This window comes from Monocercomonoides exilis, assembly GCF_001643675.1.
Source record: "Monocercomonoides exilis strain PA203 chromosome Unknown scaffold10-1930038, whole genome shotgun sequence".
NCBI classification, from domain to species: Eukaryota; Preaxostyla; order Oxymonadida; family Polymastigidae; genus Monocercomonoides; species Monocercomonoides exilis.
Genome location: NW_027150555.1, coordinates 1,128,751 through 1,143,649, shown reverse-complemented (window position 1 = coordinate 1,143,649; position 14,899 = coordinate 1,128,751). Strand labels below are relative to the sequence as shown.

The 14,899-nt window shown below is 35.9% G+C and overlaps 4 protein-coding genes across 4 annotated transcripts; all 4 read right to left on the bottom strand.

The window, feature by feature from the left end:
• Positions 1–403: 403 nt before the first annotated feature.
• MONOS_5563 (uncharacterized protein) lies at positions 404–5,263 on the bottom strand (the record flags this gene model as incomplete). The annotated part of the gene is made up of 2 exons (XM_067875723.1): positions 404–5,161; positions 5,231–5,263. The coding sequence occupies 2 exons, from the start codon at positions 5,261–5,263 to the stop codon at positions 404–406; spliced, it is 4,791 nt and encodes a 1,596-aa protein (XP_067732041.1).
• A 208-nt stretch (positions 5,264–5,471) lies between these two features.
• MONOS_5562 (uncharacterized protein) lies at positions 5,472–8,190 on the bottom strand (the record flags this gene model as incomplete). Its single annotated transcript, XM_067875722.1, has 3 exons — positions 8,144–8,190; positions 7,987–8,062; positions 5,472–7,900 (listed from the first exon to the last, which is right to left on the bottom strand). The coding sequence occupies exons 1-3, from the start codon at positions 8,186–8,188 to the stop codon at positions 5,472–5,474; spliced, it is 2,550 nt and encodes an 849-aa protein (XP_067732040.1). The 5' UTR covers positions 8,189–8,190.
• Positions 8,191–12,425: 4,235 nt separating this feature from the next.
• MONOS_5561 (uncharacterized protein) lies at positions 12,426–13,464 on the bottom strand (the record flags this gene model as incomplete). The annotated part of the gene is made up of 2 exons (XM_067875721.1): positions 12,426–13,006; positions 13,359–13,464. The coding sequence occupies 2 exons, from the start codon at positions 13,462–13,464 to the stop codon at positions 12,426–12,428; spliced, it is 687 nt and encodes a 228-aa protein (XP_067732039.1).
• A 4-nt stretch (positions 13,465–13,468) lies between these two features.
• MONOS_5560 (uncharacterized protein) lies at positions 13,469–13,678 on the bottom strand (the record flags this gene model as incomplete). The annotated part of the gene is made up of 1 exon (XM_067875720.1): positions 13,469–13,678. The coding sequence occupies one exon, from the start codon at positions 13,676–13,678 to the stop codon at positions 13,469–13,471; it is 210 nt and encodes a 69-aa protein (XP_067732038.1).
• Between the last annotated feature and the right edge of the window lie 1,221 nt (positions 13,679–14,899).

The window sequence follows — 14,899 nt, the reverse complement described above, 5'->3', positions numbered from 1 at the left end:
AATTTAAAATTAAAAATAAAATATATTGAATGAAAAGAATTTGAAATATCTATAAAAAAAGAATAACAAAAAAGCAATTAAATAATTAAACAATAAAACAATTAAAATGAAAAGAAGACAAGTTGTTATGTAACAATACAAGAAATGACGCAAAGATGAAAAAGATAATTTTGAACAAGAGGATTTCATTTGAGATATAAAATAACACGCCCACACATCAAACCATTATTTTTTCAAAAAAAAATAATCACAACGAATAACACATAACTCTTTATTATGTTTAATTATATTCTTATTTTCTCTTTATTTACTCTTTCTTCTTCATAAATCTTGTTTACAAACAACCTCTTTCTAACTCTTTCTTTTTCTCACTCACTCATTTTTCCTCTCCTCTCCTCTATCTTCATTTCCCCTTCGGCACATATCTAAACGCCCTCGGTGACATCACTGGCGGTGTGTGCTGTTGTGCCTCTTCGTGCGCCCTCCTCCTCGCTTCTCTCGCATACCGCGGGAAAAACGGATGTGGAGGCTTCTGCTCCGGCCGCAGCGGCACCAGGCAAAGCGACACAAACAGTTCAATGCCCTTCCGAAAACGAGTGAGCCTCTGCTGTTTCAGCTGCTGTTTCAGCCGAGCGGGGACGAAAGAGGAGAAAAAGGAAGGATGCAACGAGTCTGCTGTGATGATGGGGGTGATTGTATACCTCCGTTTCAGTTGGATGGCCACTGGCACTTCAAAGGAAGGGTTTCGCACATACGAAGGAGGAGACAGAAAGCCCAGCCTCTCCTCATTTGTCACTAAAAGTGGTAAATCTCCCCATATTCCGAACTTCTCTTTTTCTCTCTCTTTCTCTCTCTCTTTATCCTTGTCTTTGTCTTTGTCTGTTTCATTTTCATTCTCCTTCTCTCTGTCTCTTTCTCTTTCTCTCACCCTCTCCCACTCTTCCTCACCTGGCATGTTCAAAATTACACGCTTCATTTCCTTGTCTGGAAGATCTGACTCATCTGTGGGTAACAACTGCACTGAACACAAATTCTGTGAACTAACACCAACAATTGGAGGCTGACATTTGCAAAAACGACTTCTAATACACTTTGAACTATTTTGATTTTTACTATCACTTTTACCTTCACTTTCATTTTTTTCATTACTTTTGTTAACATCACTATTTATTTTATTATTATGACTAGAATTTAACCCGTTGGAAACATCACTTTCTTTACTACTGTTAACAACTTTATCTTCATTCCCTTCTTTTTCCTTTGAAACAACATCATCAACTCCACTATTGCTTTGATTACTACAACTTCTATTTTTACTATTGCTATTACTGTTACTATTACTGTTACTGTTACTATTACTTCCACTAACTGCTGAATGATTCTCTTCCTGTTGACTATCCAAATGGCCCTCATTGTTACAACTTTCATTCTCTTCATTCTCTTTCACATTGTTTCTATTATCATTGTCACTCTCTCTTATTTTATTCTCATCTTTCCCTGATTTAATTCCACCACTACCTCCATCTTCTAATCCTCCTCCTTCTCTTCCTCTTCCTCTTCCTCCTTTTCCTCCTTTTCCTCCAACATTCACCCTCTCCAAATCTTTATGTTTAAACAGCTCATCAAAGCAAAACCCTTCCGGAAACAAAAGCAGACTCGCATATTTTGGATCTCCCAAATCAAACGGAAGTGCCAAGTGGAAATTGCTCTGTTGAGAGTGTTCGATAGACATGTAGCTTTCATCTTCGGTGGAGCTGTTGATGGTTCTCTGGTCACAACTGGAGGAATGGAGCTTGTTTGTGGACAATGTGTGGGAGGAAGGAGAAGAGGAGGAGGAGGTTGAGGAAGAGGCAGAGGATGAGGAGGAGGAAGAAGAAGAAGATAAAGATAGAGACGTGAGAGAGGTGTAGAGGGAGGCAGAGGGAGAAGGAGTGGTGGAAATGGTTGATGTGGACGGGATTGTAGGCGATGGAGACAAAGGAGATGTAGAAGAGGTGCAAGAACAGGAAGAAGAGGAGGAAGAGGAAGAAGAGGAGGAGGAGGAGGAAGAGGAGGAGGAGGAGGAAGAGGAGGAAGTTGAAGTTGAAGGAGAAGAGGAGCGCATAACGAATAAACGTGATTGTGATGTTGGTGAAGCTGTGTGGGTTGGATGAGTGGAGTGTGTAGGAGAAGCAGAAAGAGGAGAAAAAGAAGAAGAGGCAGATTTGAGCAGTGGAGACGATAGAAACAAGGAGGAAGGAGAAGGTGAAGAGGAAGAGGAGGAAGAGGTGGAGGAAGATGAAGATGAGGAAGAAGAAGAAGAAGAAGAAGGTGAAAAAGAATTAGAAGAAGAAGGTGTTGTTGATGATTGTGGGTGTTGTGAGTGATCAGAAGAAGAAGAAGTTGGATGCAAAGAAGCACAGTTGGGAGAAGAGAAAGCTGAGGTGGATGAGGAAGTGATGATTGGAGTAGAAACAGAAGCAGAAGCAGAAATTGAAGGAGAACCAGAAATTGAATGAGAATTAGAACCAGAACCAGAACCTAAATTAGAACCTAAATTTGAACAAGAATTAGAAATAGAATTAAAGTTGGCGTTAGAATCAAAATTAGAGTTAGAATTAGAATTGTAGTTAAAGTTAGGCTGATGTGTGGGCGTAGACATAATCACAGGTGTATGTGTATGTGTATGCGTGTGTGTGTATGCTGTTGAATTTCTATTTGAATTTCTATTTGAATTTGAATGTGAATGTGAAAAAGAAACAGAAGGTGAATTTGAAATTGAAGCTGAAGAAGAAGAAGAAGAAGAAGGAGAAGAAGAAGAAGAAGAAGAAGAAGAAGAAGTGGTAGTAAGATTTGTCATTGTAGTTGGAGTTGAAGCTGAAGCTGAGGTTGTGGCTGAAGGGACAGCTGCCGAGGATGCATGTGGAGTGGATGGGTCTGTAAATAAATGGGCAGCTGAAGATTCAGCCAAAGATATATTTGAAGAGGAGGAAGAGGAAGAGGATGAAGAAGATGATGATGATGAGGAGGTGGAAGAGGAAGAAGAAGAAGATGATGATGATGAATTTGAAGATGAAGCTGAAGCAGATGACGAAGACGAAGAAGACGAAGAAGAAGAAGAAATCGAAGTAAAAGTTGAAGTTGAATTTGTAACAGATGTTGCAACAGGAGAAGGAGAAGAGGCACACGAAGGAGGGCTGGAAGAACAAGAGGAAGAAGGAGAGGAAGAAGAGGAAGAGTAAGGAGAAGAAGAAGAAGAAGAAGATGTTTGTGATTGTGATTGTGAATGTGATTGTGGCATAACTTGTGGATATGAATATGAGCTTGAATAATTACCTAAATTCATATTCGAACTCGTGTTCGTATTCATATTCATATTCGAATAAGAACTAACACTCGAACTTGGATTCGAATTTGAACTCAGATTTGTATTCAGATTAGAACTTGAATTTGAACTTGAATATGAATAAGAAAATAGATATGAGCGTGATTGTGCCTGTGACTGTGTTTGTGACTGTAATTGAGAGTGTGTCTGTGTAGAAGCAGGGCGTGACGGGTGGGGTGTTTGCTGGCTGCTGAAGGAGCTCTCCGGCCGACTCGAAATAGTCAGCCCTTTTGGCCTGCCTCGCAAATGAAGAAGATCACTCTGATGTTTGTGATGGTTAGTGTCTGAGGAAGAATGATAAGAAGAAGAGGAGGAGGAGGAGGAAGAGGAGGAAGAGGAGGAAGAGGAGGAAGAGGAGGAAGAGGAGGAAGAGGAGGAAGAGGAGGAAGAGGAGGAAGAGGAAGAAGAGGAGGAAGAGGAAGAAGAAGTAGTAGTAGCATGGGGCAACGATGACAAAGAAGACGAGTAATGAATCGACTTCCCAGGCAGCTCGTCCTGCACTTTCTCTTTGCCTTTCCTCTCCTCCATCAATGTAACCTCCTCTCTCCACAGTCCATGCCCCACCGCTGTCACAGACACACTTCGCTCCTTCGGCGCATCCAAATCACCGTCAGCGTAATTATCAGAATTTATCTGAGTGTTTGCGATTGTGATTGTCTTATTGCTCATGTTCGTATCATCTGCTGTAAAAGCTGCCAAGTCCGGTGGCAGCGTCAGTTGCAGTGACGGAGGAGGCGTCGATTCGCTGAACCCTTCTGAGGACATGCGCCGCACAGTCACTGCCTCAAACGCCAGCTGATGGTCAGGCGCTGTGGAAGCAGTCGGAGTCGTCGCAGCAGACGAGAGCGAGATTGAGGCTGAGACAGAGGCAGAAGCAGAGGCTGCTGTGGAGAAGGCGAACGACGAGGGAGAGTGCAGGCCAGGCGGGTAAGGAACAGAAGACGTCGGCGGAAGTTGGGGATACGACCGCACTTCCACAATGGTCTTGGCAGAACTCACGCTTCCTTCAAAATTTATTGGAAACGGCTTCATAGGCGACGCGGGAGGTGAACGCGGGGACAGCGGAAATTCCTCATCTCGGCAGGACGAGCGCCCGATGATGGAAGGAATGAACTCGGTGGAGCACGGGGAGGAAGCTGATTTTATGCTCGAACCATTTATTGAATACGAGGACTGTATATCGAATCGGCATTCATCTGATCCTCTGGAATAATCTGTAAATTTGTCTTGTTGGTTCGAATGCTTGCCTGCTGCATTTGTCAGGTTCATATGATGCAAAAATGAACCTGGTCCATGAATTTGTCTAAGATAAAATGGAGATGAATGTCGGGAAATTGATATAGACTTTTGATCGTATGTTGAGATATCATCTGATTTAATTGACGAAGTATCGCTAATTGCCATTGTTGAAGTATCGACAAATACGTCAGAAAAAAGTTGTTCGCTCGGTGAATGTGGATTTAACTGGAGCTGGTTCTCTGTATTGTTGGTAAAGTGTTGGAAATCGTCCATATTTAATGATTCTGATGGATCTGATGGATCCGATGGATCGTCAGAAAATGCTTGTGCATCACTTGAGCTCATTTGTGGAACAAGTGAGTAATCTGAAGCAACTGACAGATTTTGTGAAATGGATCGAGAAAAATCCTCAGATGAACATTCAGAGCTTGCATCCTGAGAATGTGATTCTAGGGTCGATAAAGAAGATCTTGAGTTCGAATGATCATTTCCTTGTATGTACTGAGTTTGATGTACATTGTTATTGCTTGTTAATTGAGATTCTGTATTATTAACCGACTGATAAAAATCACAAATTTAAAATTGAATACAAAATTAAGTTTCATAAAATATAAATTTTTTTCAAACAAATACCCCCTCAGGTGAAGGGAACCGTGTCATTTTATTTCTAGCAATGTTTTTTGTGTTCTTTTCAACTAAATAATGATAAATTAAGGTTCAAATATTTCCATCAAGTCTGAAAAAATACGGTATGATCGACTTTTGTTTGTACGCAATAATTCGAGTATTCGATAAAAAGACAAAAATACACTAAAAATTAACAAAAATGAGTTCCTTTTCAAAATAAGAAAATAAAATATCTTTTTTTCTATGAAACAAAAACTCTATTTTGATTAAAAAACGGAGTAATCAACATTGCAATTAACGGAGGCTCTTTTGCCACTTCTTTGAACATTTGCATATAATTCTCGAGGTAAGAGTCTACGTCTTTGCCCTTTTTAATCATTCTATGGCGTGTTCGTGGGTTGAAAATAGGATCAGTAAACCGATTAAACCATTCTTCAGTATCGAGTGTTATTATCTGTTCATTGATCGGAAGCAGAGGACACAGCGATGTTGTGGACATTATGACTCTTAAGAGATGTGTGTCGTCTTCTCCAGAAATAGAAAACGGACTCAAAAATGATAATTCTGATTGAAATGATAAAAACGTTGATTGATCTGCTTGTGAAGATGAAAGCCTGCTTAAAGTATTATAATTTGATGCTCCATAAATTGAGTGTGCTTCTGAAAGGAAATTCTGTTGATGAAAATTCACTTGAGCATTTTTCGCATTTACCAGAAGAGAAGCAGATGGAGATAAATCTTGGTGATTTAACTGGAATTTATGTTTTGTTGATGAAGAGCAATGAGTATTATTTGACTTCGCTTTGGAAAAATGCAAATGCTCTGAAAGGTTGCCAAGTGAATCTGCAGATGAAGAAGAAGAGGAGGAAGAGGAAGAGGAAGAGGAAGAAGAAGAAGGCAAACAGATGCGGCAAGTTTGAATTGTCTCTTGTTTTTGTGTGTGAAATGGCATCTTTATATTCGATTCAAATTTTATTGATTGTGAATTTGTATGATGCTCAGATATGAGCGAATGCTCCGCCAGGCATTTTGAATCAAAACTTGAAAGCTTATCTGAGAAATGATCTGCAGAATTGAAAAAGTCGGGTTTGGAATTGGACGCTCCAATTTCAATGAACTCAAACGGAAATGGTTGCACATTAGAAACTGTGGATGCTTGGTCACTTGCATTTAATTCTGTCATGTAATTTTCAAATTGTTTGATCGAATTATCTTCCACTTTATCAGCAGAATGCGCTTTCTTTTCTCTCCTTTTCATGTCCTTTGCCAATTTCCTCTTAAACAACTCATACTCTCCAATTTCGCACCTCAAGCTTTTTCTCCTTTCTTTTTCTTCTTCCTGTGCAATCCTCAAAAGCAGTGCTGATTGGTCGTCGTTGCTCATCCCTTCTCTTTCAGCCTTTGACAGCAAATACTTCATCTCTTCCAGCGTCACTGAAGACGCAGGCGCATTCGTTTGAATTGCTCTCTTTATCGCTTCCTTCTCTTCTTCCGTCTCTGTTTCCTCTTCTTCTATTGTTTTTGGTTCCTTCTCAGGAGCTTTAACCTCTCCTTCTTCTCCTTCTTCCTTCATTCTCAGCTTCGTCAATGCGTCGTCCCACATTTTCCCTTCTTCTTCGTCGACTATCCATTCTTTCCGCACCCACTCTCCAAACAGCTTGAAGTGCTGTTTGGCTTCTTCAATCTGCGATTTGATGACCAGCCTTCTTCGCTTTGAAAGTTTTCTCGCGGCGGTTGAATGGAAGCTGTCAATTTTTGAAGTTCTCTTCTCTGTGATTTGATGTATTGATTCTCCATCAGATGCTTCTGGGATGTTGTCTTCAGATGTTCCACTGCCCTCTCTGCCTTCTTCTGCACAGACACCCCTGCCGATTTTGCATCCAAGAGAAGCTGCAGCCGCTGAATCGAATTCTGCGAAATGCATGTCTTGTTCTTTCCACTTCCTTTCCAACGTTTCCTTCTGAAGATAGGCAATGCTCGTTTGCCGCACTCCATCCACCACAAAATCTTGATCATAACACGCTTCTCTTATCACCGTCGGATCAGGTTTCCATCTGATGATTGTATCTTCAAATAGTGGATCTGTTGGCGAATGAGAAAAAGGAACTGATTCTTCATATGAACCGGTTTGAATTATGCCTTGTTGTTGCTCCATCATTTCTTTCTGGCCTTTCTTTTCGCTTTCATCCTTTTCATTTTTCGAATGCATTTCTCGAAGTTTTTGGAAGTGCGCTCCAATTTCTGCATAAAACTGAAAAGAAGTAAATTTTCTCCCATCAACGCAACTGCGTTCGCTCATTTTTTCTCCTTTATAGCGAGACGATTTCATCTGCTCTTCTTTGAGTATTTGAGGTTTTTCATAATTTTCCAGAAGTTGTGAATTGAAAATTGGTTTTTGTTTTTCTAATGAAATTTGATATGCATTTTCATCTTTGCCAAAAAGTGTAAATAATCTGTGTGGACACTGAGATTGCGTTTTTTGAATTCTGCTGTTTTCAGTTGATCTGAATACTTTCTTTGCTTCTGAAATATTTGTGAAAGAAATTTTGAACGGAATAGAAGAATGTGTCTTCTCAGAAATAATGTAAGAAGGGGAGCAATGTGAAGATTTACCCGTTAGGCAATCTGCATCCGCGCTTTCACTTGAAGAATGTTTATAATTCAAAGATCCTCAAAAAAATGAAATGAATTTTTAATAAAAATATCCAGAAATTTTATTTTTGTTGCGTGGAAAATACAACATTAAAAGCTTATACTGTTTAGCAAATAGCTTCGCGAAAGCGCATCAATAGCATCATATTTTTGATCTTCAAGTTCTTTTTGTTTCATTATCTGTGAATAACGCAAAAAAAAGGTTAATTAAGTGTTTTCAGAGTTATCCACTTCATCATATTAAAATTGTGATTTGAATACATGATGATTATAACTAACAGAGTTGTTCGTGCATAACTCAGCCATAAAACATAGAACCAAAAAAAATTTTTTTTGCTATTGTCATATAATAAATTTTTAAAGTCAAAATTACAGAAAACATAAGATTTTATATAATATGAATTTTGAAATAAATAATAAATGAAAAATGAAAAATAAATGGCTGATTTTTTTTTTGAAAACTTCCATTAAATGGATGTTTTTTGCTTTATGAATTTTGTTCCACTCAATTATTAAAAATATTTTTCACAATTAAAAAAAAAAATTTTTTTTGTATTTTTTTTGCTTAGGAATGAAAGACTTATTATGATATAATTACAGAAATAATTTGGAACAGATCTTTGATTTTTTCACAAATCCAAAGATTTCTTCCCATTTGTTTAATTCACAAAAAAAATAAATACTTCATATTTCGATAATATTTTTTATCGCACTCACGAAACTTCACTAATAGGGAAATACAAACATCGTCGAGATTTTTTTTTCATGACAGAGATATTTGGTGAGTGGAAACTGAAATTTGATCGAAAAATAAAATTTTTATTATATGGGGCAAAATATTTTCCTTCAGGCATTTTCATTGAAAATTTTTGCACTTTTCATTGACTTTTTGAGATCAAAAAACAAAATAAAAATGGGTCAATTTTTTGGCATTCATGAAATATTGGAAAACTTAACGTTTTGATTTCAACGATACATGTTTACGGATATGATAATCAAATTTATTTTGAAATCTGAGAAAGTTTAGTAATGTTATAAGAAAAACAATTTTTTCTTGCTTTGTACATAAAAAGCTTGAAAGTCCGTATTTTCCGCCATGTTAGAAAATAATACAAAATGAACTTTTTAAAAAAAAGCAGCCAAATGCAATTTATTTAAAGAAATTAATCAAAATAGCTTTTATCAATAAACAAAAACAATTTAAAAGAAAAAAATAATAACACATCAAATTAATGAATATTATGTTTCGTTTATGCATGTGGTGCATACAAAAACAAATTTGTCACTTCCATCAGAAATTGAAAATCCATTTCAATTTTGGTTTCTTCAAAAAAAATTAGTTTTATCTGATTTTTCGGGTTTTCGAAATGTTGATCAATTTTTATAGATTTATTCAATTTTTAAAATTCTTCGAACTTCACTTTGTTTTATTAATAAAATTAAATTTTCAACTCTGCAAGATACTGACTCCAATAACTGTCGATGACTTCACTGACGTTCAGATGACCAAAATATTACAAATTTGATCTTTTGTCAACATCTTTTTTGTTTTTTTTTTTTGTTTTAATTCTTCGCTTTTTTGAATTTGCATAAAATTGTATTTGCATTAATAATTATTGTTTTCATAATTGAGGTTCTGATGCAAAAATTATCTCTCGGTCCATCAGAAAACATATTTTGTCAATCATTAGTCACAAAGAAACACGTGTTTTGTTTCACTTATTATTTAGCAGAAAATTTTTTGTTGTCACAAAATTTTATGTGATTGAAAACATCGCACAAAAATTTATTCAAAATCTTTAACATTTTAACCAAAGTCAAAAAAATTTTTCTAAGTCGAAAAAGCAATAAATGGGTGATTATTTTTGAAATCATATTTCTTCATTCAAAAATTTCGGTGCAAATATATTTCTTATATATCAATTAAAAATAATTTGCAAAGTGAAAAGGCTTATTGAACACATTTTACTCTTCAATTCTGAAAAAACATTTGTTTCAAAAAACATTTATCATTTTTCTACTCTTTTGTATTAAAATTTCCTTTCAAAAAATCAACAATCATTGAAAAGTCAACACCCCCGAAAAAGGATATGTGTGATTCTTTTTGAAAAGTCGCAAATGTTTATTTTTCAAATAAATCCAAAATTTCATATTTAACTCAAAATTTTGTAAATATACACAAAACTTTGCCAAAATGGAATCTATTTCTGGATAATGCTATTTCAAACATTCTTAAGAAGATTAGTGAGTGGAAACAGAAATATGGACAAAATATGATAGTTTAAATTTATATGCAAATAAACCATTTGCAATTTTCCAAAAAGAATCACACATTTGGGTCATTATTTTTGAAATCATATCTTTTTTCGGGGAATTGATTTTTTAGAGATAGTTTGTCAATGGGAAGTGTTTTTGTATTCAGATTATAAAATAATGACAACTGTTTCAAAAACAAATGTCATTTCCAAATCAAAGATAAAAATGTCTTCAATAAGCTTCTTCACTTTGCAATGTGCATTTGTTAATATTCAAGAGAAATTTTTGAACCGAAATTTTTGAATGAAAAAATATGCTTTCAAAAATAATCACCCATTTAGAAAAAAATAAATATTTTTTTTTACTAATAAAAAAAGTCTTTGTCTTGATGATCCGAAAATGGACATTCTTCTTTGTTTCATGATTCAAAAAAGAAAAAAAAGGCAATTATGTTCTTTTGAGAAATAAAAAAATTCACTGCATTCTGCAATCAAAAAGGAAACTGAACAATTTGATTACAAAACATTAAATACGTGGTGAAAGATAGTTGAAAACTTTTGTCAGACATTTTCTCAAATTGTTTGCAAATAAAAAGATAATCACATTGATCAGTGCTACCATCACAGCATCATTGATATTAAAATTGTGAATTTTTTCTTTATAGGTTCCTTTTTAAATGTCAATACAAAGAATGACGGTTTGAACAACGATGTTTTGATGACTGTTTTATGTTTTTTACACTCACATTTTCCCTTCCAAATATATGTTCATTTTATATAAATGGAAAATTGCGGTGTTTTATTTCTGCAATGTTTTTCAAAATTACAGGAAAAATACGTTAACGTATTTTTTTTATGGTTTGCAAACATTGAAACACTCGATTTCTTGTTGATTAGGTTTTCTTCCTTGTTATTGCTTTTTTTCAGAATTGTTTAATGAGCTTGAGGATAGCGATGAAGATAGGCAAAAACAGAAAATCAAAGAACTGAATTTGTTTATTGAAAAAATGAATGAAGAAGAATTTTCATTTGTTTTCACTGTAGAATTGTTCAATGAAATAGACAAAATGATTCAAGAAAAGAAAATGTCATTGGAGAATTCCATTTTGCTACTGAAGCTTCTTGGATACTCCAACATATTGAATATTATATGTAGTTGACTCATTGATTTATCTGAGTTGTACAGAAGAATAAAACAGATGATTATTTATGAAAATGAGAAAAAAAAAAGAAAAGAATGAAAAGCTTCTCATTGATCTTTGTGAATGCTATGCTTTACTAAGCAACAACGTCTTGCCTGAATTAATTTCAATATGTGTACATTGCCTTCTGAAAGTTGCATTAAGGAAAGATGGAAACGAGGAAACTCAGAAAGAAGTGGAAATGGCTATTCTGACTTTAAATAACATTGCAAGATATTGTGTATGGGAACTTCTTTTCCGTATTGATAATATTTATCTTATCTCCATTTTCTTTTTTGTTTTTCTTTTTACCCAGAAAATCGAAAAAAAGCTGTATTTGAATGAAATCAAAAAGATAATCAGATATCACCAAGAACATCGTAACCCGACTCGCCTTGGTTATCTATCAGCTTGGAAGATTTTGCCCAGAAGATTGGACAATAACATAATCTTGAAAAAAGTTATTGTGAACGAGCTACATTTCGGAAGAGAGGCTGCAAGAGAATTGGACGAGCTGAGTGAATTTGTTGACCGGAAAAAGAATAGTTTGAGAAGAGGCCGATTTGAAATAAAAGAAATCAAACTTTTTACGAGATGGATAAATGCAGTAAACGGCAGTTTTGCTTATTCAATAATTCAGAAAGAAGAATTTGCAAGAGTGGTAGTATGCATCATAAATATGTGCAGAACAGCTAGAAGTGCCCACAGAGAAACATTTGAGCAATGCTTATCATTTATTTTGCATATCATTCTGACTCATGAAATATCAACTGATTATTTGCTGAGAGACAAAATTGTCGACTTTATTGTGGAAGAAATGCACCAACAGACGATTGTCAGTGATTTTTCTATATTTTGTGGAGACATTTTCTCCAGGATTCGTGAAATGTAGGAAATTAAAAAAAAAGAAAAAAGATACTTTCTCGAAGAATGTTTTCGGGTTTTCTTGGAGATGGCTTGTTGAAAGTTCGAAAAAAGAAAGCGAAAAGGCAAAGAAGGAAATTACGTGGAATAGAAAGCAGCGTGAAAAGATGGAAGAAGAAGGATATGAAGATCTTGTAATCAGTTTCTATGGATCAATTGTTTAAGATGGTGAACATTTTCATTTTAAAGCGCATCTGAATGATTATTTTTTTCCTTGTTGATCATCATCACCGCCACCACCACCACCATCATCACCTTCTTCTTCTCATCTTTCTCTTCCTCTTCCTCTTCCTCTTCTTCTTCCTCTTCTTCTTCCTCTTCTTCTTCCTCTTCTTCTTCCTCTTCTTCTTCCTCTTCTTCTTCCTCTTCTTCTTCCTCTTCTTCTTCCTCTTCTTCTTCCTCTTCTTCTTCCTCTTCTTCTTCCTCTTCTTCTTCCTCTTCTTCTTCCTCTTCTTCTTCCTCTTCTTCTTCCTCTTCTTCTTCCTCTTCTTCTTCCTCTTCTTCTTCCTCTTCTTCTTCCTCTTCTTCTTCCTCTTCTTCTTCCTCTTCTTCTTCCTCTTCTTCTTCCTCTTCTTCTTCCTCTTCTTCTTCCTCTTCTTCTTCCTCTTCTTCTTCCTCTTCTTCTTCCTCTTCTTCTTCCTCTTCTTCTTCCTCTTCTTCTTCCTCTTCTTCTTCCTCTTCTTCTTCCTCTTCTTCTTCCTCTTCTTCTTCCTCTTCTTCTTCCTCTTCTTCTTCCTCTTCTTCTTCCTCTTCTTCTTCCTCTTCTTCTTCCTCTTCTTCTTCCTCTTCTTCTTCCTCTTCTTCTTCCTCTTCTTCTTCCTCTTCTTCTTCCTCTTCTTCTTCCTCTTCTTCTTCCTCTTCTTCTTCCTCTTCTTCTTCCTCTTCTTCTTCCGCCTCCCCTTCTTCTACTTCTTCCCTCCCTTCTTCTCCTTCTTCTCTTCTTAGGCCTCTTTCTTTCCCCTTCACCTTCGCCAACTACAAACTCAACCTTCCTTCTCCTGTTTCTCCTTCCTCCTCTCCATTCTCTGCTCCTCCTCCTCCTCTTCTTCTTCATTGTGTGATCCTTCTTCATCTGCACAAGTCATTTCAACGCAACCACCTCCTTCTCTGTCAAACTTACACACTTCACTTGATTCATCTGATCATCAAAGTTCTGTTCCTTCAGAGGCAAATCATCTTCAGCCATCATCATCTTCTCCTTCTCCTTCTTCTCCTCCTTCATCCTCTCAGACTTCTTCGTTTTCAACACAACTTGAAGAGCCCATCAGAACAAATGATCCAACTGAAAGCACTGCAATATCTTCCTCCTCCTCCTCCTCCTCCTCCTCATCATCATCATCATCATCATCTTCTTCTTCTTTCTCCTCCTCTTCTGTCACTTCTGCTTCTTCCTCTTTGTCTTCTTTATATTCGAAATGATATTTGTTATTCTCCATTTCTATTGTGTTGTCAGGTGACTCCTTTCACTTTTTCTTCTTTGTTGGATTGTTCAATTTTTTTGCTCTTTTCTCTTTGGGCGCAGATATCAGCAAGAAGTTTTAGTGACTGAATTGCATGTGTTGATCAGAATGATTAGTGGAGAGGCCCAAGGAATCTGTTTTGATTGCATCTGTTCAGAACAAGAAGATCAACCAGCCAATGACGACTTGAATTAAGAAGTCGATTGCTATTGAAGAAGAGAAGAAATGGGAAAGACGTCAGACTGGACATAAACTTCTTCGAGGCACCAAAACACACAGAAGGAAGAGGGAAAAGGAAAGCGAAAGAGCAGAAAGAGCGAAGAGAAGAAGATTTGCCAATCCAAATTCCAGGAACAGGAAGATGTGAATGAGTGGTTTTTGGAGAGGAGTGCCATCTGATAATACCATGCCTCAGTTCGTGTTTGTTAGCTGTTATTTCGAGGCAATATGCTGTTTAAGAATGGATATCAGAGATTGAGATAATCATTAATCCCACTGTTTTGTCTCTTGCCAGGTGGATGATGCGATATCCTCTTCCTCATCTGGTGATTCAGCTGTATTTTATTTTATTTTACAAATATATTTATTTTCTGTCTTCCAAATTATCAAAAGTTAAATTTATTTCGTTTCATAAAAATATTTTTATTTATATATCTCACTCAAAATGTTTTTAAAAAAAATATTCAAATAATTCAATGAAATAAACAAGCGCACAAAAACAAAAAAATAAAAAAGCTCATAAAATCAGAAACGACTTTCTGCTGAATATCATTTTGTTAGGTTTTGTTGAAAGGGCTTCAGTGAGAATTATTAATTTAAAATGGGACGAAATTTTATGCTTTATGAATTTTGTTCCACACAGTTCTTTCAAAGATTTTTTTCGATTTTTTATATTTCTATGTTTAATACTGCAAAATGATGTCAGAATTATAATTATACAATTGCAGAAAATTTTTGGAATAAATTATTGAATTTTTCATAAATGCAAGAATTCTGTCCCAAATAAAAATGCGATATAATTATAATATGGGACGTTGAAGTTTTTTATTTTCTGATTTTTTCCTGCATCCACATCATGATGAGGAGCTTCTCCAGCATACGGGCTGCACACAATATTGTTGCGTTGTTATTGCTTGTAGTGAGCTGCTGCAATGGTGTAAGCACTGAAGAAAAGCAATTCCTACAAAAATGGAACGA